Here is a 22656-nt window from a genome sequence, read left to right as displayed (position 1 = left end):
AAGGGGGCGGGTGTAAGACTGGATCCAGGGCGGGCTGGGAAGGGCTCAGGGGAGGGGAGACTGGGGATCAGATGGCTACAGCTACAAGCAGGGGATTGGAGCAACACACGCGCACCCCGGAGCAGGTGAGACTGGTGCACGGGCAGGTTCGGCTCCCCAGCTGGTGTGAACGGGAGTGCAAGGTGATAAGCGGGCAGTGCTGGGGATTGGGCCCCGCCGTGTGCCCGGCTTCCATCAGGAGCGGCTGTAAGAGAACCGACTCCTCTGGCTGCTGGCAATGGGGCACCTCCGGGAGGGCCAGCTGGAGCCAAACTGCTTTTCCACCTCACTGCTCTCCGCAGCGCTCTTGCTGGCAGGGAGCGATGGTTAGTCTCCGGACTCTAGCTAGGAAGAAAAAGAGCGTATTTTGCTCATGAATATTTTACAGAGCCGGTCTCCCCAGGCCCTGCCCGAGCGCTATGTGCAGCTCGAGTCAAGGCCACTCACACCAGTGCCAACACACGCTCCTGCACCGTGACCCACCCGCTCATCACTTGCTCTGAGCTCGCTAGCAGCTAGTTCAGAGAGAGACTGAGCTGACGGGGGGAGTGAGAAGAAAGAAGGGAGGTGGCTCTTATAAAAAGAGGGAGTGGGGTCTAGTGGTTACAGCAGGGGACTGGGAGTCAGGATGCCTGGGTTCTATTCTTCGATCTGGGGGGATGTCTAGAGCAGAGGACTGGCAATCAGGACTCCTGGGTTCTATTCTTGGATCTGGGGGGACGTCTAGAGCAGAGGACTGGGAATCAGGACTCCTGGGTTCTATTCTTGGATCTGGGGGGACGTCTAGAGCAGAGGACTGGGAATCAGGACTCCTGGGTTCTATTCTTGGATCTGGGGGGACGTCTAGAGCAGAGGACGGGCAATCAGAACTTCTGGGTTCTGATTCCAGCTCTGCAAGTCAGGTCCTTTTCTGTGCCTCAGTTTCCCATTCTGTCACATGAGGATGAGACGAACACCAAATGACTGGGCGAATTAATTCACGTTCCCCAAATGACTTGCAATCCCAGGTCGAAGGGCCGGATTTCCGAGTGACCCTCTCCCGCAGACTTTCGGAAGAGCTCGGGCGTCTAAGCGGCGGGCCAGACGGTCACAAGAGCGAAACTCAGCATGGCAGTGGGAACAACCGGCCGCTGAGCACCCTGGGAAAACCGGCCCTGATTTAGGTGTCCTGGTAACCTGACCCAGCCCACCAAGGCCTGTAACGTCTTTGGGGAGGATTCAGCCCAGAGCTACAGGAATAACCCAGGGTCTGAAACCCCGGCCAGCGGGAGAGACTGGAGATGTTCAGGCTACTGAATTATCCAAGAGAAGGTGAAGGGGGAGGCTGATCAGGGTCTGGATGGTTTTTGGAGTAGGCGGCTCTTTAATCTAGCAGTGAAAGGCAACCCCAAAGGGAGCGGCTGGCAGGTGAAGCCAGACAAACAGCCTAGAAATAAGGGGCACATGGACAGCTCACCTTGGGATGAGGTGGCTTCTCCCTCACTGGAAGGCTATTAACTCAGGACTGGCTTGCTATCTACTCGCCAAGCTGTAGCTCGACCAGAAGTTATGGACTTGATCCCAGAGATGCTCGGGGAGGCTCTTTGGCCGGGATTACCCCAGAGATCCGACCAGCTGATCCTAACGGCCCCTGCCTAAAAATCTGTGTTTTTCCCAAGCGATCGGAAAACCTGGGGTTTGTTTAGTAACGTCCGGCTTCCTCCTTTGTGGCGATTCACGCTCGCTGGGCGGGGTAGATATTTTTAGCTTTCTTTTTTTTTTTTTTCTTTTATTGCCAGTGGAAAATGTTAAGTGGATCAAGCCGGGGTGGAAAGGAGCTTCTGAAAGACATTTGTGTTTATTAGGTGTGTTGCACTGAGCCCGAAGAGCAAGGGGGGAGGATGTGTGTGTGTGTGTGTGTGTGTGTGTGTGTGTGTGTGTGTGTGTGTGTGTGTGTGGGTTGGAGAAAGCCGTGTTATTGTAGTCAGGGATGACAAGGCCCATTAGCCCACCTGTTGCTGTTCTTTGTATCTATTCCAGCCCTGCACAGGGGCCCCAATCAAGATTCCCCTATGCTAGGAGCTGTACAGACAGTAAAAGTGGGCGGGCCCTGCCCTTAGTAGCTCTCAGCCCCAGGGCAGGACTGCTGCTTGCCGAACGCGCTGCAGAATGCACGGCTGTCTGGGCTGCGGCGTGGCTGGTGCACGGCGCGGAACCAGTGGGACAGGCCCAGACATGGAGCCTTGTCTACACCAGGGCAGCACCAGGGCAAGCTTTTCCCTGCCAATATGCCACTAAGTCCCGTAGAGGGGACATTTGAGGGGGTGAGGTGGGGTTAGTCCATTCTATCCTTGCTGCCACTGCTGGGGCTGCTGGCTCGGGGCCAGAGAGTGGCAGCTGCAGCGGGGGGTTTGTGCTGCAGATGTCTGATCTCCTCAGGAACTGGGCTGAGTCCGGCCAAACTCATTGCATGCAAGCCACCTGATTGTGACAGCTCTCAGCGCTTCCTCTGTCCTCCCACCCCCACCCTGGCTTGGCCTGCAGGGGACGTGCCTTATTCCCAGAACCCAGCCAGGTCTCTACCCAGCCCATCACAGGCCTGGAAGCTCCCCTCTGCCCTGGACACACCATCTTCCCTGCCTCCCCAGGAGCTGAGAGGGTTTATCAGAGTTGGATATAATGCAGGACACCCTGTTTTCCATTGAGAGGGGGATTTCATTGCTCTGCCTGCTGCGGGTTCCTGCTGCATCTCTCCTTGGTGGGAGCCGCGTTCCTCTGGAGGCCGTGCAGATGAGTGGTTAGAGCAGAGGGCCTGGGAGTCAGATCTTCAGGGTTCCACTGTCCCAGCTCTGGAAGGGAAGTGGGGTCTAGTGGTTAAAGCAAGGGAGGGCTGGGTACTGTTTCCAGCCCTTCCACTGACTCATTTTAGTTTTCTTTGCTGTGTAAACAAACTCCTTGACACCTCGGAGCAAGTCATGTCCCAGCTCTGTGCCTCAGTCCCCCCCCCCCAATGAAAAAGGCCAGCACTGCAGGGGTCTTGGGAGGATGCAGACGTACAGAGTGCTATGATATCAACAGGAAGAAGGGGCTAGCACAGGGATTACCAGGAAGGTCTGGGGCTTGCGACCCCTGTCCCGCACGTCAGCAAGGGGGAGGTGTGCACAGGTGCCAGATTACCCTCATGTCTGCAAGGTGGGTTTGAGACCCGCCATCCCAGATTTCCCCGCCCCAGTCCCGACTGCGCCACTCGCTGTGAGAATCAGGTAGACAGCCAGGCGGGCACAGACATTAATATCCTGCTTGGAGGCGCTAGGACAAAGTGCCAGGTTGGAGCGGTTTCTGCGGGGGGAGGCTGCACTGGAGAGGGAGGGCTGTCGGGAGTGGGGCTGCAATCTGGGTTGGGGGGGCCCCTTGGGCTGATCCTATTTTAATCTCCCCAGCCCCGATTTGCCAGGCCCCAACCCTGCTCTCAGTTAAATCGGGAGTGACTCCAGTGCGCTTCTGATCCACCCAGAAGGATGTCACTGGAATCAGTGGCACCCGGGCCAGACTCTGATCTCAGTTCTGGTGTAAATCCAGAGCGACTCCACTAGAGTCAACGGCGTGGCCCCTTACGCCAGTGGTGTGACTCCGGATTCACAACCGTTGCCGCTCAGCGTAGAATTTGCTCCGGAACTCTGGCGTTTGCTGCTTTCCACTGAAGCCCCGGTCAATGGCAGGAGACCGGCGATCCCCACGGTGGTCCCTGTCTGCCCAAAACGTGGGCTCAGCCTCTGAGGCCGACTTGGACTTTTGGTTGCACTGGGAGTTAAATCAACCATGAAACTGTCTCTGCTTATCTCCTGGGGGGGCGCAAGGCCCCATGACTCTGACACTGTGGGACTGGAGCGGGCTGAGTTTGTTGATAGCAGTCAGCTTGTTTTCCATTGACAAGTAGAATGGCCCACCGCTCTGGTCGGGGCAGAGAAACCAGGGTAATTATAGAGCCTGATGGGCCAGCGGTCGGGGCGAGACCCTAGCCTGGCCTCCCCGCAATGCTGCAGACTCCCTGGGTGAGCTTGGGCAAGTTACATGGCCTCGCCGTGCCTCGGTTTCCCCATCTGTACAATGGGGATAAGAGCCCTGCCCTGGCTCACCGGGAGCGGGGGGCTGTAAGGATAAGTATGGTAAAGACTGGGAGGTGCCCACACTCTAGGCTGATGGAGCCTGGCACAATCATTCAGTCCCCCCTGGCCTGCAGTATCTGAGCCCCTGGCAGGAAGCCCAGAGAGAGAAATGGCTGAGTTTTCAGCGAGGCTCAGTACCCACAGCCGGGGACAGCTTTTGGGCCCCCCACTACAAGATGGATGTGGAAAAATTGAAAAGAGTCCAGCGGAGGGCAACAAAAATGATTAGGGGGCTGGAGCACATGACTTATGAGGAGAGGCTGAAGGAACTGGGATTGTTTAGTGTGCAGAAGAGAAGAATGAGGGGGATTTAATAGCTGCTTTCAACTACCTGAAAGGGGGTTCCAAAGAGGATGGATCTAGACTGTTCTCAGTGGTAGCCGATGGCAGAACAAGGAGTAATGGTCTCAAGTTGCAGTGGGGGAGGTTTAGGATGGATATTAGGAAAAACTTTTTCACTAGGAGGGTGGTGAAGCACTGGAATGGGTTACCGAGGGAGGTGGTGGAATCTCCTTCCTTAGAGGTTTTTAAGGTCAGGTTTGACAAAGCCCTGGCTGGGATGATTTAGTTGGGAATTGGTCCTGCTTTGAGCAGGGGGTTGGACTAGATGACCTCCTGAGGTCCCTTCCAACCCTGATATTCTATGATTCTAAGACAGTTAAGTCCAAAGCAGACTGGGAGAGTTACAAAGGATCTTACAAAACTGGGTGACTGGGCAACAAAATGGCAGATGAAATTCAGTATTGATAAATGCAAAGTAATGCACATTGGAAAACATAATCCCAACGCTACATACAAAATGATGGGGTCTAAATTAGCTGTTACCACTCAAAAAAGAGATCTTGGAGTCATTGTGGATAGTTCTCTGAAAACATCCACTTCAAGGTGCAGTGGCAGTCCAAAAAGCTAACAGAAAGTTGGAAATCATTAGGAAAGGGATAGATAATAAGACAGAAAATATCATATTGCCTCTCTGTAAATCCCTGGTACGCCCACATCTTCAATACTGTGTGCAGATGTGGTTGCCCCATCTCAAAAAAGATATATTGGAAAAGGTTCAGAAAAGGGCAACAAAAAAATTATTAGGGGTATGGAATGGCTTCCATATGAGGCTAGATTAATAAGACTGGGACTTTTCAGCTTGGAAAAGTGACGACTAAGGGGAGATATGATTGAGGTCTATAAAATCATGACTGGTGAGGAGAAAGTAAATAAGGAAGTGTTATTTATTCCTTCTCATAACACAAGAACTAGGGGTCACCCAATGAAATTAATAGGCAGCAGGTTTAAAACAAACAAAAGGAAGTATTTCTTCACACAACGTACAGTCAACCTGTGGAACTCTATGCCAGAGGATGTTGTGAAGGCCAAGACTATAACAGGGTTCAAAAAAGAACTAGATAAGTTCATGGAGGATATGTCCACCAATGGCTATTAGCCAGGATGGCCAGGGATGGTGTCCCTAGTCTCTGTTTGCTAGAAGCTGGGAATGGGATCACTGGATGATTACCTATTCTGTTCATTCCCTCAGGGGCACCTGGCACTGGCCCCTGTTGGAAGACAGGATACTGGGCTAGATGGACCGTTGGTCTGACCCAGTATGGCTGTTCTTATGTTTTTTGTCTCCTGGTTCTTCAGGTGTCCCCGGCTCACATTTTCAAGTTACCCGCGGTAACCAGGAGAGCTAGAAACTTACAGGGATTTTTGTTTTAAATGAAAGCTAAGATTCTCCTCTAGTCACATGAATCCAGGAGCTGGGCCTTTGAAGGAGAACATCCGCTACTGCGATAGCAGCTGCAGTAGGGTGGAGAGCAAGTCGGGATGTTCTCAGTTGTGAAATAAGGATTAAAAATGGACAGCAGAAGGGTGGTGACTGGGGAAACGTGCTATGTAAGTTCCATAGGGCAGAGCCTGTCTTTCATTTCAAGGCGCCCGAGGAGGGTCCCCCAGACTCTCTAGTATCCATGTCTGTCGCTTACTGCACTCTGATGGGCCCCCTGACATCGCTCTGTCTTTTCCGCTTGTCCCTTTCAGTTCCTTCCTCCGTCAGCCCCTTGCTCTGTAGCTCTCGGGCCTGTATAGTAGCAGCCCCAGCGAGTCCAGGCCCCATGGCGCTGGGGGCTGTACAAACAGAGTGGGAGGCCGCCCCTGCCCCGGAGAGCTTGCAATCAAAACAGACAAGAACGTGTATTATCCCCTTTGTGCGTACTGAGGCTCAGAGAGACGAAGGCCCAGATCCTCAAAGGGAATTAGGCACCTAACTCCCATGGACACCAATGGGAGTTAGGCACTAATTCCCTTTGTGGATCTGGCCCGAAGAGACTTGCCCAGGGGCATGCAGGAGTCGGTGGCAGAGCTGGGAAATGATCCTAGATCTCCCGAATGTCAGCCTAGTGGTTTATCCCCTTTCTTTGCCCCTTCCCTTCCAACCCCCCCCCCCCCGGGAAAATCCCAACCCCCATCCCCAGGCAGATGCACTGTACTAAGCCAATCCAAAGGAGGAGACATGGGGCTGGTATGGGCCTTGCCAGCCTCGCTGTCACATTAGGGCTTGGCTCCGTCCAAGCCCCCCATCTTCCAGCCTGGGAAGTTGGGTTCACGGTTCCCGCTTTGGCCCGTGGGGCTGAGGGAGGAGCCCGGCACCCCCTCGCTACTGTCCCTTTGTCCCAGGAGCCCTTTAAAGTGGGGGGGAGGATTGGGGGGATCCGTCATGTTGGGGGGCAGGGATCCGAGGCGCCCGTGACCCTTCCCCTCTGCTTTCTCTCTCCTGCAGGATGCGCGTTCCTGACCTACTGCGCCCGGGAATCGGCCCTCAAGGCGCAGAGCGCGTTGCATGAGCAGAAAACGCTCCCAGGGGTGAGTCCTTGCAGGGCGATAAAGGAGGGCGGGGGGGGGGAGGGAGTCGGACAGGGGAGTCTCTCTGTTATCTCTGGCTACAGCTGCCCAAACGTCAGCGTGAACCTCCAGCGCCGGTTTTATTGTGTGTGTCATGTCCCACCCCCACCCCCAGTTCGTTAGCATTTGCGATAACCAGATGGCCCTCTCCATAAAATCTCCTCGGTGAGCTCCCAGCACGCGCCTGATACGGGTTTGATTGGAGTCTGGGTTGGCAGTTTGGGCCCTGTCACTGGCGTGGGGAGAGGGGAGGGGTTGATTTCCCATGGGGGCACCAGCTCTGCCTGGCTCAGGCGAGGGGGGTGGAGGGAAGGGACCATGGGAGGAGAGGGGGGTGACACCCTCCCGCCCACGGGCGTTGGTCGCCTGCCAGTGTCGTCGGAGCTCTGATCATGCCACCGCCTCTCCCCCGTATTGCCCTCCACCCAAGGTGACTCACTCCCAGCTCCTGAATCTTGACGGAAAGGCAGTTTGGGGCCAGCTCTCTTGCTTTCTTCAAAGGGCTGCGCATCGCCGGCTGCGAGTTTCAGGGTGCCGGCCGATGGGTGCTGTCATGGTGCCAGGTGGACGTCTGTGCCCTGGGGCTCTGCCAGTTGGTTTGAATGGGCTTTGGAGCATTTTGGGTGCCAGGTTGGCAGACATGGAGAGCAAAGGCCTGTGTGTGGTCCCAGGCAAAGAAGTAGTCCAGGGACCCCCACTTCTAGGGGACAGAGCCTGGTGCTGAGGCCCAACAAACTTATTTCACTCAGGGGCCACCAAACCGCTGACAGCACCACCAGCTAGTCTGCGCGGAGCAGGGCTTTGAACCAGTGACACCTAGCAGTGAAAGCAAACTCCCCCCAGGCCAAGTATAGAACCCAGGAGTCCTGGACTCACGCTTCCCTGCCTAGCTGTATCACACTCCTCTTCCAGAGCTGACTGTCCTGACTCCCGGTAGGGGGGAGCGGCTTAGTGGGGGGCCACCCCCAGTCCTGAACAGGGACTGGGGGCTCGTGCGGAGACGTGGCCCTTTGCTTGGGCACCTAGCAGTGCAGAGAATTAGCAGGAGGCTGCCCGCAGCTTCCCCCTGCCCTCCGCCAGCTTGGTGCGCCCAGGCCGGGCGCGTCTGGAAATGCGTCAGGATTCTGACTGATGGGAAATTTGCTGCTGATGGACCACACGCAAATGTGCGCCGAGGAGCAGGCTTGGCGGATCTCAATCACTTTAATATGACAGCTGTCAAATGGGAGCTCCACGCCTCCGTGTCCTGTAGCAATACGTGTCCTGTCTTCCCTGCCCCGGGGTGTCCGGGGAACGGGTGGGAGGTAAAGACACCGGGGACCTGGCTGATCCACGAAGGAGCCCCCTCAATGGCATCGGTGGTAGAGGAAGGTGCCCCGCACTGCTCAGGATTTCCATTTTTCTGCCTGGTCTCATGCTCCCTCCCGCAGTAGCCTTTGGGGCTGTGGCTTGTCCCCCTCCTTCTTCCAGCTCCCTGGGGATCCAATGCTCGGGGGTCCTTGGCAGGGCTGAGCTCTTGGGGGCTTTGGCGGGTCCTTGCAGGAAAGATCTTTAGCCTGGTGTCTCCCAGTCCGGGTGTCTGGCCCAGGGTGACTCGGATATCAACAGAGTCAGACACCTCAGAGGCCGCGGGGCCTGAATCCCAGACTGCCTGGTGCAAGTCCCCAGGGCCCCGATCCTCAAAGGTCTTGAGGCGTCTAACTCCCCACCACTGCCCCGCATCTGCCACTGATCCTGCCGGCCACCCCCCGGATGCGGTCCCAAGGGCTTTAAGCCGTTGGGGCCCAGACGCCGTCCCTTTGTTAGGGTCTCTGGATGGCAGCTTGGTTCTAAACACCAATGAGGATCTGGGCCTCTCTGGGCCACCACTCCCTTGTGCACAACAGCCCTTCCCTGCCCCACAGAGCGGCATGAGGATCCGTGCACTAAAGGCTGGGCAAGGCGCCAATATGCCAGGGGTGGGGGCCTGGCAAAGACAGAACTGAGGCCTAGTTTGCCCCAGGGCTTTCGATCCTCTCCTGGGTGTGATGCCGACCCTTCTAGGGACTGCCAACCCCTGGGGAAGCCAGGGAGCCGTATGGGACGCTCCCCAACCCCAGGCAGGCGGTGAGCAGAGCCCCGACTTCCTTTGGACCCCCCGATGGTGACGGGGCTTGGCCTGTCAACAGCCGGGTCCAGGACCTCAGCTGAGCAGGCCGCGTTGCCTTGGCTTATTGATGGAAAGTCACAAAGGCCGAAGGTCTCCCCCCGCCCTGGAGGCCTGACCCCCCAGTCTGGCTCCCCATGTCCAGGAGGGGGGCGGTTTCCATACAGAGCGTGACTTGAGATTTCCTCCCTTCCGTGAATGGGGGGTGGTGAACCGGGGACTCCAGCCCTGCCCGGGAGCAACGCCCTGCAGGGAAGACTAGTAGGGAAGCAGGAGCTGGCCGAGGAAGTGCCCGGGATGCCAAGGGCGCGGCCGAGGAAGGTCTCCCGTCCCTCGGAGAACAACCAGGGCAAATAATAACGCCCCTCCGTGCCTCCGTGTGGGAAAAACAAGCCTGATGGACCCACGGCGCCAAGCTGGGAGGAGCGAGGCTGCCTGGCATCTCCATAGCAACCCTCGCGGGCATCTCCCACCAAGCCACGAGCTCCACCAGGAGCGGATTTGCTCCCTCCACATCTTCCCACCCCATTGTGCCACGCTCGAAAGAGAGGGCGACATCTCCTGATTGTCCTCCCCCCCGTCCACTAGCTTCCCCTCATCCCCCCCCGCCGCACAAACACAGAATCCAAGTGTATTTTGCCTGGGGAGGGAGGAGGCCAGATACTTTGTTTCTTGCCTCCTCCCTTCTGAATGTTGGGAGCAGATGCTGCAGAGCGGGGGCTTTGTCTCCGGAGATTCCCTTTATTCTGTTTTTTCCACCCCCTTTCGCCACCTGCTTTTCTTCCCCGGCCCTTTATGTGCCGGTGGATTGCCGCGTGCGCCTGTGTCTGATTGGGATTGGAGTGTGTAGCCATGGAGCTGGGAGTGCAGCCTTTGGGGGGTGTGTGTGTGTGTGTGTGTGTGTGTGTGTGTGTGTGTGTGTGTGTGTCAGGCATGGACACGGTTCTCTGTAGCTTTTAGCTGTTATAACACACTTTAAGTCAACACTGCCCTGCCCCGTGTGTTAGCACCTGTGCAAAATAGGCATGAAACGCCATGTGTTACACCCATTTGGGGTAAGTGGCCGGGCCTGGTGCAGGGCGATGGGGAATCAAGGCACGTGGCATGCAATCGCATGCGTGTTTTTAGCGTGTGTGCGTCTTTTGCCTACATCTTACAGCTGCTCCGGGTGTGTGTGCGTCTGTGTTTTGTGTGTCTGGCGGGGATTGGATTCTCAGGGTGCGTCTGTTAGCCCGGGTGTGTCTTGGTGAACGTGGGGGGGTTAGTGCGTAGCATTGCTAGCAGGTGTGTGTACGTAACCCTGGGGTGACTGTGTGTCACGGTTGGGTCCCCGCTGGGCTGACCTACAGGCGATGGGAGTAGTTACCCCCCCAGCTACGCAGCTTGCTCTTAGCGCTAGCTCAGGCCCAGGTGTTTCAGCCAAGATGGTGACCATCACAGGGTGCTCCTCTTGGTGCATCTGTGGCCGCTGTCCCGCTGCAGGGTGTGATCCCCAGGGAGCAGCCCCCACAACGTAGGGTCCCTGAGGGAGGGAGAGATATGGTGGGTTTTTAATCCCTCCCCCCCCCCAGACACTGGCATCTTGGCTCTGTACTGTGCCCCCCTTTGCCCTCTTGTGCCATCATTTCGAGTGTGCAAAGGGGGTGTAAAGCAGTGCCCAGCCCAAATGCCCCCCCTTGCACATTGGGAGCAACGGGACACCTGCTTTGCACAGGTGTGAATGATGACCCCACAGGCGAGACAGACCCTGGAGTCAGTGCTAGTCTCTAGACCCCAAGTTCTAGGCTCCATGCACCAGGCTTCTGGGTCGCTCTCCCCCTGCAGACCTCAGCTTATTGTGGGGGAGGGGAGGGAGGCCGAGACCCTGGCAGGAGGGGTTGTGAAATACCAAGTGGGGAGGAATCCAGGACAATGATAGGGATCAAGGTGGCATCTGCATACTGTGCTTAGAGCCCCCCCCCCACACACACACACACACACACCGCTCTAACCACTAGACACCTCTCCCTTCCCATGGCTGGGAAGAGAACCCAGGAGTCCTGACTCCCAGCTCCCCACTCTAACCATTAGATGCCATTCACCTGCCAGAAATAGGAGTAGAACCCAGGAGTCCTGGCTCCCGTTCCCTCCATCTGTAATTCCTCGACCGCACTCCACTCTCAGAGCTGGGGACAGAACCCGGGAGTCCAGCCTCCCAGCCCCCTGCTTTACCCACTAGACCCTACACCCCTCCCAGAGCTAGAGATAGAACCCTGGTGTCCTGGCTCCCAATCCCCCCACCCCCAGCATTCCCCACCTTCACCACTAGACTCCACTCCACTCCCCTCCCAGAGCTGGAGACGGAACCCAGGAGTCCTGCCTCCCAGACCCTCCCCCCACCCTCTAACCCACAGGATCCCAGCGGGGCATCTGCCACACTTTTCCCTAGTAAAGGCTGTGGGATGTGTGTGTGTGTGTCCGTTTGCAGGCGTCTGCTCTGCTGTTTCCCCCCCACCCCTCTTCCATCCCCCACCTCTTCTCCATCCTGTCCCTTTCCCCATCGCACCAGCTTTATTGTTCCTGTCTCGCTCTCTGTCTCTTGGGTTGATTTAAAGGCGCTCCCCCCCCTCCTTGGCCCGGCAGCTGTTGCCCGGGCAGGTCAGGGTGCCTGGCGCCGCCCCCTCTCCCAGGGCAGGTGGTCCCGGGTCTGGGTGTCATAGGTGAGAGGCTGTGTGCTGGCTGGGGGAGGAAGGACTTGAATTTTCAGTCCTTGCAGGGGGGTCTCTATAACCACTATGTGTGCAAGCAAGCTGTGCCCATGTAAGGATGCACATGCATGCAGGGGTACATATATGACCATTTGCACCTGTATGCGTGTGGGGATGTGTATGCAGGTGCCTGGTCGCGTGTGCAGCACACGTGTGCAAAGGGATGCTGCATGCCTTTGCGCCTGCGTACGAGCGGAGGCGCGTGCTGGCACCTGCAGGGCGTGTGTGTGTCTGTGAGGGAGGGCACGTGCACGCATGTGCGTTTGTGGGAGGGCAGGAGAGGTGTGTGCATGTGCCGGGGGAGGCGTGTGTGTTTGTGCATACGTGCAGGGGATCCGTGTGCGTTTGCACATGCGGGCAAGCGGATGGAACCCTCCAGGGCCGAGCTCTGGGGACCAGGAGCGTCCTGCTGAGTCTTTCCACTCGAGTTTGCTGGGTCTCAGCCCACATCATAGCTGGAGGGTCCACATCTCCCGAGCCCACCTGGGCACTGACTGGCCCCCTGGTTGGCATCCCTGCCTGAGAGACTGCCATATCCTGGTGCCACCTGCTAGGCAGTGCCCTGGCTCAGCTGAGCCGTGGGTGGCAGATGTGCCCGTCACCGCAGCCTATGGGAGCGGTGGGTGAAGGGACCCGGCACGGGCAGGTTGCCTTTTGTTTGGGGAGGCTGCGGGTGCCCAGCTGGGTTATAAATAGCCCCTTCTGTTCCTGGCGGGGCGTGGACACCAGGAGCCCCGTAGCTAGGTAACCAGCAGGCAGATAATGACTCGTTGCCAGGTAAACATGGGCTGCGGGGCAGGTGCGCCGGGGACAGGGGGCGGCTGAGCTAACAAAGCCCAGGGCCTTTCGGGGGGGGGACTCGCCCGCAACATCTGGGAGCAACGACGCCAGCCAGTCTGTGTGTGTGTCTGGGGCCAGGTCTGCTTCTCGAGTGGCCGCCGAGGGGGGCGGGCTGGCGGCCGCGCGGGGCCCTGTGCCCGGGCAGAGGTACATGGCGGTCTCATTTGAGCATGTTCCACTCCCAGGATTCTTGACTCCCAGCTCCCCCTGGTCTAACCACTGGATCCCACTCCCCCCTCAGAGCTGGGAATAGAACCCAGGAGTCCTGGCTCCCAGCCCTCTGCTCTAGGATATGTACAGAGATCTGTAACTCCCACGATCACTGGTTCTGGGGGACCTGCTCCCCTCCCCCGCAGCCAAGCTGGGGGAGCAGCAGATGACCCCCTTATTAGGGGGAAATTGGGCCAGGGAGAGGGGGCAGCTCTGACCCCCTCCCCAACAGCCTGACACTGCTGACCTCTGACCCCAGAAGCTTCTGAAGTCCCAAAATATCCTGCACCCCAAATGCCCTCCCACTCCCTAACATGCCCCCCTAGCCTTCACTCCTCACATCTTCTCCCCGTGCAACCCCTGAGCCCCCCCACCTGGCCAGCCCCCACTAGGGTCAGAGTCCCCTTCCCACCACAGCTCTGTGGGATCTGGGGCGGGAGGCAGCTCCCAGCGTGGCCGGCTTGTGATGCGGGGGAGCCATGGGACCTTAACTCACGCCCATTCCTATCTCCCGCCCGGCTGGCCCCCTCCCCGGCTATGGGATGGGGGCTGGGGCCACGTGGGCTCATTCCTGGCTCAGTTTCCACTAATGCATTGGCTGGTGGTGTGCTGCCTGGCAGCTGCACTGGGGTTTTCCCGATGGCCAATTCCTGTAACCAGCGCATGCCCCCTCCCTGCCCTGGTGCAAGTCAGGATTGAGGGGCACTGTCAGAGCTGTGTGGGTGGGGTGCCCAGGGCTGGGCTAGCAGGGGGCTGCGGGTCGGGATTGAGGGGCACCAGCAGAGCTGGGGGAAGGGAAGCCTAGGGCTGGGATAGGAGGGGGCTGCGGGTCGAGATTGAGGGGCACCGGCAGAGCTGCGGGATGGGAGGTGCCCAGGGCTGGGATAGGAGGGGGCTGCGGGTCGGGATTGAGGGGCACTGGCAGAGCTGGAGAGGGGGCAGGGCTGGGATAGGAGGGGGCTGCGGGTCGGGATTGAGGGGCACCAGCAGAGCTGGGGGAGGGGAAGCCTAGGGCTGGGATAGGAGGGGGCTGCGGGTCGGGATTGAGGGGCACCGGCAGAGCTGGGGGGGGGCAGGGCTGGGATAGGAGGGGGCTGCGGGTCGGGATTGAGGGGCACCGGCAGAGCTGGGGGGGGGCAGGGCTGGGATAGGAGGGGGCTGCGGGTCGATATTGAGGGGCACCGGCAGAGCTGCGGGATGGGAGGTGCCCAGGGCTGGGATAGGAGGGGGCTGCAGGTCAGGATTGAGGGACACCGGCCAAGCTGGGGCACGGGAAGTTTGCACAGCTCTTCTACCCCAGACGCCTCTCCCCGGCCAGCGCTAACCACTTCCCATTCCCACCACAATTCACCCCGAGCGCTGAACCATGTCTCCAGACAAAGGGCGGCCTGGGATCTGGGGTCTGGGTTCAGATTCACTGGGGCTGAGGATCCAGGCGGATCTGCTGGGATCCTCCCCCGGGATCACTTGATCTTGGTTCACTTTGCTGTAGCTTTGCTGGCAAGTCTCACTCCTGGAGCAACCACTCGGCCCTCCCCCGGATCGGGTCCCTGAACCCACCAGCCAGACGGCGTTACCGCTGCCATCCGGCACGGGGCTCGCGCTGCATGCCGGGACCTAAGGAGCTTTAGCTTTGATTGGATAATCCCGGGATTTATGCGTGGTAAATCCCAGGCGAGGCGGGAGGGGCAGGTGGGATTTGGAGGGTGGGATTAGAACAGGCAGCTCCTAGACAGCTGCCTTCTGATCTGGGGGGCAGGGGGATCAAGTCACTGGCACGTCCTCCGCCTGGCCTGCGCTGGCCAAAAGCCGCCCCTGCGAGGAGGCCAAGCCACCCAGCTCCACCCTCACTCAGAGGCTGGCGAGGCAGCTTCTGAGGTCGGCCATTGGCTGGGGCCTCTGCTTTTGTGCATAGCAGCTCAGAACCGTCTGCCTCCAGGCCACGAGTCCGGTTCCTGCTCAAGACACCACTGTGCAAACAAGGGGACTGGGAAAACCCCAAGGATCCCCTCCCTGCAAGCGGCACCGGCGGGCTCCCAGGCCAATGACGGAGCATAGGGGAGCACATAGTGCCTTGGGCTAGGGTGGGATCCGGTATGGAGCTGTGCAATCCCTTCGGGGGCTCGGAGGGGATGGGCTGAAAGCTGTAACCCCCAAAGGGCCGCTCCCTAATTTATTTCCCCTCCTCGGGGTATGTAGCGCCTTGGGGGTTTTCATTTCGAACAGTGACGGGCTCGCTAGAGGGTTCTTGGTCAGTACAATAAGTGCGCTCTCCTCTCTGGTTAATAAGGGAACGGGGAATTTTCCCCTCCTGGCTGAGGGCGTCAGGCTCTCAAATCTGGATTCTCGGGCAGTGGCCCATGCCCCCATGGTTCCACAATGCACCTGGGCAGCTTGCCAGTTCTGATGGGGTTGGGGGCCGAAGGGAAGCACATTTCTCCCTGGCCCCAGCAGTGGTGGGGTCACGCCCCGACGCGGGAGAGCTGGGGAGTTTGTAGCTAACGCCCATGAAACTGCCCAGCACTTCCTCGAACCCAGCCGCCGGCTCTGAGTCTCCTGTGCCAAGTGCTCCATCCTAGGATGGCATTTATTACCATGGCAACCGTCGCTCAGCCAGTTGCCCTAGTTACAGAGGGGATGGTCTTGGCAGCATAGCAACAATTACCCCATTGCATGTCTCTATTCAGGGGTTTATCATCAGTTTGTCATAAAGCGTGACCGAGATCAGGGCCCCGTCGTGCCGGGCGCTGCCCAGACCCGGAGTAACCGAGATCAGGGCCCCGTCGTGCCGGGCGCTGCCCAGACCCAGAGTAACCGAGATCAGGGCCCCGTCGTGCCGGGCGCTGCCCAGTCCTGGAGTAACCGAGATCAGGGCCCTGTCATGCCGGGCGCTGCCCAGACCCAGAGTAACCGAGATCAGGGCCCCGTCGTGCCGGGTGCTGCCCAGTCCTGGAGTAACCGAGATCAGGGCCCCGTCATGCCAGGCGCTGCCCAGACCTGGAGCTCCCTGGCTGAATAGACACAGGTGGGAGGGGAGACTGAAGCCCAAAGAGGAGAAATGATTTGCCTGTGGTCAGTGTCAGTCCTGGAATTGAACCCAGGCATCCTGCTCGTAGCCCAGTGCCCTCCCCACTAGCCCCAGCTGCCTCTCCTTTAGCATCTCCCTCGTCTCGCGGCTCCCAGGTGCTGGCCACGCCAGGGCCCAGCTCCTCAGCTGGTGGCAACAGGGGCCGCTTTGCGCCAGCCGAGCTGTTAGGACCCTGGCTCAGTCCTGGATCTCAAGGCTTGGCCGGGTGGGATCTGGTCAGAGAGCCGTGGCTTGGCTCGTGAGCAGAGACCAGGGCCCTGCTGGGCTGGCTGTCCCCCGAGCTAGCTGCGAGGAGTAGAGGGAACCGCTCCGGCTGGCTAGTCTGAGCTGCTGCCTGGCCCAGCCAGAGTCTCTCTCAAACCCCAGGTCGGTCACACAGGCAGCCTGGCCCCTAGCGGCACCAGGCCTCAGCCAGTCCATGCCGGGATTCGAACCTGGGTCCTCCGTCGCGGGACGCCACCGCCCAGCTCCCGCCAGCCCCCTGTGGCCCTGGGAGCCTGGCTCCCATTTCCAGCCCCTAGTGGGACCCCCTGCCCCTCCCTCCCCCCAAGTGTCTCCTGCAAACGAAGGGGAGGAGGGGCTAAGCCTGGCCCTGTTTTCATTCTCTCTAGGCCCCCACCTCAGTTAAATTAACCCTGAGGAGCCCACTGGCCCATGGCTGGGAGTCCCCCAGGCAGGAGCAGTGTCCCCCCCCCCCTGCACTTAGAAGATGTCTGAAGCCCAGGCCAGGCAGTGTGGCCAGCAGCCCCCCACCCCAGGTGGCCAAAGGACATTATCACCCACAGGGGAGTGGGTAATCACCGCACAATCCCCCAAGCAAGCGGCACTGGCAGGGTCCGGAGGCACGGCCGGGCCACGCTCCTTTTCACCGTGCTGCTGATTCCAGCAGCTGGGGGCGGGGGGAGCTGCCTGGCCTCTCCTGTGCCCTCGGGACTGCTCCCCAAGGACAGAGGGGCTCCCCCACTGGCGCCAGCATCCAGAGGGGGGCCCCTGAGACTGCAGGGCTTGCCAGGGTTGGCTGAGCCCCGGTGCCTCTTTCAGTACAAATGAAGCCCTGGGTGAGCCCCCGTGCCCCAGCACGATGCCTGTCCTGCAGGGCACTGCTCCGGTGCGGGGGCTGGCTGCCACGACGGGGGCATTGGAAGGGACTTCCAAAGATGCTGATGGTCTCTGCGGTATCGGAGGGCTCTGGCTTCAGCTGCCTAGATCCTGAGCGCCAGCCCGGTGACCCTCTGGGGTGGCTGGGCCCAGCGCCAGCCACAAATATATCCAGGGTGGTGCACGGCAGGGTGTTGCTGTGTTAAATATAGGCCCCGCCCCAACCTAGAGCCAGCCGCATCTCTGTGCCAGGCAAAGGGCACCTAGGCCTTGTGCCCCGCCCCAGAGACGTCTAGCAGAGCTGGGTGAGCCATCCTTATATAAACAGCTGCCCCACCCCAGAGGTGGCTGCATCTCAGTGCTGGGCAAAGGAGCCCAGTATTAATAGTTCCCCATGCCCCACCCCAGAGGTGGCTGCATGTTGCTGTCAGGTGAAGGGTACTTGGTACCTTTATAAGCAGCCCCTGCACCCCACCCCAGACATGGCTGCATCTCAGCACCAGGTGAGGGAGGCCTCTATTAACAGCTGCCAGGGGATGGCTATTTAGCGGGGTTGGAGGGGGGGGTATTTCTGCCTTTTCCCCTTGGGACTTCCCCCTCTACCTCCCACTTGAATATTTTGGAGATTTTAACCCCCTCCCCCCCCAACCCTTTGTTTTTCTTCCCCTTTGCTCAAATTGTCCCCCCACCCTGGGGTTGTTTATAAAGATAAATGGTGATGTCAGCGTGGTTACTAGGTAACGCAGTGGGTAAATTGGGGATGAGTGGGCGGTTGCCATGGTTCATATTCTCTGGTTGCCATGGTTACCGGGCATCTGCTGCTTTTTTCTCCCCCTGGCGTGACGGCCCCGCGAGGTGAGGTTGCGATGACTTTGTCATGGACGCAGAAAGCGACGCGGCTCGTGGGGGGGGGCGGGGTGTGGGGTGGGGCGCCCCAAAACCCCAACCTGGGCCTTGAGCCTTCCCTGTGACGTGAGACGCCTGAGCAGGGACATCCCTGGTTATTGCAATTAATTCCCCTTCCTCGTCAGCCCCCGAGTTCCCGGCTCGTTGTAAAGCCCACGGCTAATCAGCTGATTCATGCCAAGAGCGCCAGCTATGGAGGCTCGCATAGCCCCGCCCCACTGGCCTGACCCCTTTAGTGGCGCCCCACAATGCCGGCCTGCAGAGAGCTGCTCGTGCAGAGCCCCGTATGCTTTGGTCTTGGGAGGGTGCGAAAAGCAGCTGCCGGGACAGGACACAATGCAATGGGGCTCAGGGCCTGCACCTTAGCTGGCTGCCCGGGCTGTACAGCCACAGGCCGACCCTGGCTCGGGGAGCAGCTCCCCGGGGTGCAGCACCAGCCCCCGCCGGCGGTGTTCTGCTGGTGGGTCTCCGGCACGGCTGTGGGTCTTGACTCAGCAGATCTAGCATGGCTGAGGTGCTCGGCGTCCTGCCAAAGCCATCGGCAGCCCCAGCGCTGGAGGACAAGGCCGGCTGGACGGCCCTGGCCGACGTCTCCCCCCAGCCCTCACCTCCAGAGACACCCACCCCCAATGCCCTACCCGTAGTCAGTCTCTGTGGGCACCAGGAGTGGGGATTTTGGCTGGCTGCTTGGGGACCGACCTCTGTGTCTCTATGGGGCTATGCCCCCATGCGCCGTGGAGCATAACCCTGCAGTGATTCACTGGGGCTGGCGGTTGGCATGGGAAGGGTGTCCACATCCCAGCCACAAGGGTGTTATAATGGGTAAGGGATCCCTGTCTAAACAGCCGCCCCACCCCAGAGGTGGCTGCATCTCAATGCTGGGCCATATGCTCTCTCCATAAGCAGCCGCCCCACCCCAGAGGTGGCTGCATCTCAGCTCTGGGCCCTGTGCTCCCAGAGAACCCAAACCCTGAGAGCAGCAGACACATCCGGTTCAAATCCAGCTCAGGGCAGTGGTGCCAGCCCTGGTGAAATGGGAGTTGTGGGCCTGTCTCTATCTGTTCCCCATCACCCCAGTTTCAGGAGGAAGCGTGGTGTGGTGTTGCCTAGTGGTTAGGGCACGTCCCTGGCACTTCAGAGAGCTGAGTTCTATTCCCACCTCTGCTGGGTGACTGTGGGCAAGTCCCTTCCCCAATCTGTGCCTCAGTTTCCCCTTGTCTATTCAGGCTGCGAGCTCTTTGGGGCAGGGGCTGTGCTCAGCTGAGGCATCCAGATGCTACCGTCATGCACGTTCGAATAAAGAAAGACCTGCCCAGAGGGCTTCAGGGGGAACCAAGCTGCCCTCTTGCCCCCTCGAGGTGGATCAAGGCTAGGGTCGGAGGGCGGCCTGGGAACTTTGGCATTAGGCATGCGCCGAGGCCTTTAATCTCTAGGTCTGTCCTGCCAGGACCACATTCCCGATGCGCTAAATGGGGCTGAAAACTCAGGGATGTTGCCCCTTTGTGGGCTCGGCCCGTATGCCCGGTTGCCAGCGTGCGTGCCCGACTCAGGGCGCCACGCCACTCTGAAAAGCCACAGCTCCTTGGGATGCTGCCAGACCCTGTTGGTTTTTTACCATGAGAGGAAAAAGCGGTCCCCATGTGGCACCGGTTGCTGTGGCAACCAGAGATAACCTGGCAACAAAGCAAGGCGGGAGGCTGTGGAGGAAGATGCAGGGCAGGAGAGCTGGGGCGTGTTTTCTCTTGCTGGGCGGGCAGAGGGTTGTGTCCGATGGGTTTACCTGCTCCTAAAACAGCAGTGACTGACAGGCTGCTTGTGAGGAGTGTCTGGACAGGGAGCCGGGCTCTCTGGCTAGACGCTTCCCAGGGAGATATGTGCCTTCGAGATGGATGGCTGGAGAGATTAGATTAGCGGCTGGATGGACAGTTATGGATTGGCTGGAAGGACAGGTGGATGGATAGGTGGGGAGATGGATGGATGACGAGATGGACAGATGTGACAGGGAGAGGTGGATCCCACAGACAGTTAGAGCCAGCAGGCAGATAAAGAGCCCAGCTGATCTGAAAAGGGCTGGGGGTGAGGTTGCCAGACAGCCCAGGTCTAGCCTGCGCTGGGCCGGCCGGTGAGACAGCGTTTGCTTTGGAGCTCGATTCAGTCTTTTTGCTGAGGAGGCCGACCGAGCGTGACGGAGGGATGCACATACACACCGTCTCTGCCTGATCAATAGAGCTCAGTATCTTAGTAATAATCAATCCACTGGGCAACAAGCAGGGCTTTAATTACACTGATTGGGTGGGATCCATGCCCCCCCCAGCCCCGCCCACCATGTATGTCCTTCCTGGAGAGACACAAGGTGCAAAGAGCAGGCAGAGTGGGTGGGCAATGCCCTGCCAGAAATGCCGGCTGCATCACAGGGCACCGGGATGCTGCAACGTCAGGCATCGCCCCCGCGGCCTGCCGTCCCCATCCCCCAGACCCAGCCTGGGGCCAAATAGCCACGCTGGCGTCCTGGCAATGCCTCCGTCTGCCCATGCCTCTGACCAGGCTGGGAGCGTGGGAGCTGTAAGAACGGGTGCCCTCGGGTCCTATGGCTAGCGAGCAAATCCGGAGCCTTTTTCTTATTGATCTCCGGGATAAGTTGTGTTCCTGCTCACAGCAGCCCTGTGTTCAGTCAGCGGGGGAACTGCACGTGGTTCCAGGTAAACGGGGGGCTGGGGCCACTGGCAGCTGGGCCCAATGACTTAGGGAAGGATGGATGGGAGGAAAGATGGCCCAGTGGTTAGAGCTCTTGTGAGTTCAGATCCCTACTGTCCCACGCACTCCCTGCGTGACCTTGGGCCAGATCCTCAAAAGTCAATCAGGTGAGGCAGCGAACTACTGGCGCCTCAGTTTCCCCATCTGTACACTGGGGATAAGAGCCCTGCTCTGCCTCTCAGGGGTGCTGGGAGGGTCAATATAGGAAAGATGATGACCGCTCAGCTGCCATGGTGACGAGCCCAGATCGGGGGGGCTAGCCCTGATTGACAGCTGTCTGAACAGACACCGACCCCTACGGTTTCAATGTGGCCTCCTGGCGTATTGTCAATTGGGCCTAAATTTCTCTCTCGAAGGCAATGGCCAGTCACCTCCATGGATGGCCGAACTGCCAGGAGCGTGGGGAGAAAGGGGTGGGCCAGTGCCCGGGCTGCTGGACTCGGAGCCAGGACGCCTGGGTTCCGTTCTTGCCTTGCCATGTCAACCCCGGGCCTCTGGCTGCTCCCCTGCCTGGCCATGGCGCCCACCCGCCTTCGGGATCAGGAGCGGGACCCTCACGTTGTGGCCCCCAAACTTCCCAGCGTCTGGAGACGACGGTCGCCCCTGGGGTTTTGCTGGTGCAGTGGCTCCCCGGCCGGTGGCTGTGGGGTGTCTCTCTTCCCAGATGCCCTTGCTCCGGGCGGTGCTGGTGGGGCGACCAGGCATCCCGATATTAAAGGCTCTGTCTTATATATGCAACTGTGCCACCACCACCCCGCGGAAAAAGGTGTCCTGATTTTTCACACTTGCTATCTAGTCACCCCACGTGCTGCGGGCAGGGGTGGGGGTTATGGTATTACCCTGCAGTGGAGGGGGGGCTGCCTCCCCTCCGCTCTCTCTGCTGCGAGCTGCTGCTTTCCTTTAATATGATTACAGATGCTTTTACAGAACTGGTCCCAGCGCCCTGCTGAGTTAATCTCGCGGTTTTGCTTTAACCCTCCCCTTGCCGGCTGGCTTTGCTCCAGGAGGGAGCAGGGTGGAGGGCTCGGCAGGAGGCGCTGTCCCCTCCCAGTCAGCGCTGGACCCAAAGCCCAAACGTGGCTCTAGGGGGCGCTGGGCTGCAGGGAGCGGAGTGGGGCGTTCACTAGGGGGCGCTCTCTGTCAGTGGTTTTTGCTGGATACTTTCCCCACCAGCTTGTGTCCAGCCAGGCCAGGCCAGCTCTGGAGCCTTTCCCCACTAGGTGACCAGGACTGCTCCGGCCCCAGGCTGGGGGGACTGGCTGGCTCAGGGGGGCTGGGAATGGGACATGGGGCCTTTCCCCTCCAGGGGGCTCCGGCTCTCATCCGGCCCCAGGGCAGGGGACTTGGGGCCTCGGGAAATGGGGACACGGGGCCGTTGCCCCCAGTTCAGTTCCAACCCTGGCTGTTTGGTGAGTCTCAGGTCAGTAGCCAGGGACAGGTGCTTGGCTGGCAGCCACCGCAGAGAGGCCACTCCTGGGCTGGCTACAAACCGAGCTGTCCTTGGGGCCCCTCCAGGGCAGGGCTGTGGCAATAGGTAGGGAAACTGGCCCTGTGCTCTGCAGGCCTGGCTCTCCCGGGTGTCAGGTGTGCACCTCCCACTGGATCAAATTCACACTAAATAAAGGGGAGCCAGGACTCCTGGGTTCCCATTCCAGCCGTAGGCGAGAGCCAGGACTCCTGGGTTCCCATTCCAGCCGTGGGCGAGAGCCAGGACTCCTGGGTTCCCATTCCTGGCTGTGGGAGGGGTGTGTTATCTAATGGTTATAGCTAATGGGACTAGGCATCAGG

At 59.4% G+C, this 22656-nt stretch overlaps 1 protein-coding gene across 4 annotated transcripts in view; it reads left to right on the top strand.

Annotated features, from left to right (window-relative positions):
* Positions 1–22656, top strand: part of CELF3 (CUGBP Elav-like family member 3) — a 45742-nt gene that overhangs the window by 5401 nt on the left and 17685 nt on the right. For 3 of the 4 annotated variants that reach the window (XM_065573731.1, XM_065573733.1, XM_065573732.1), the window contains exon 2: positions 6958–7040. In XM_065573731.1, the coding sequence (XP_065429803.1) occupies positions 6958–7040 (83 nt within the window). Of the gene's footprint in view, positions 1–6957; positions 7041–18005; positions 18064–22656 lie in introns of those variants that run through there. The other variant, XM_065573734.1, reaches the window with a different exon arrangement.

Source organism: Chrysemys picta, chromosome 20, assembly GCF_011386835.1.
Source record: "Chrysemys picta bellii isolate R12L10 chromosome 20, ASM1138683v2, whole genome shotgun sequence".
Classification (NCBI taxonomy): domain Eukaryota; kingdom Metazoa; phylum Chordata; order Testudines; family Emydidae; genus Chrysemys; species Chrysemys picta.
The sequence above is the reverse complement of the archived record's forward strand: the minus strand, read 5'-3'. Positions and strand labels throughout refer to the sequence as shown.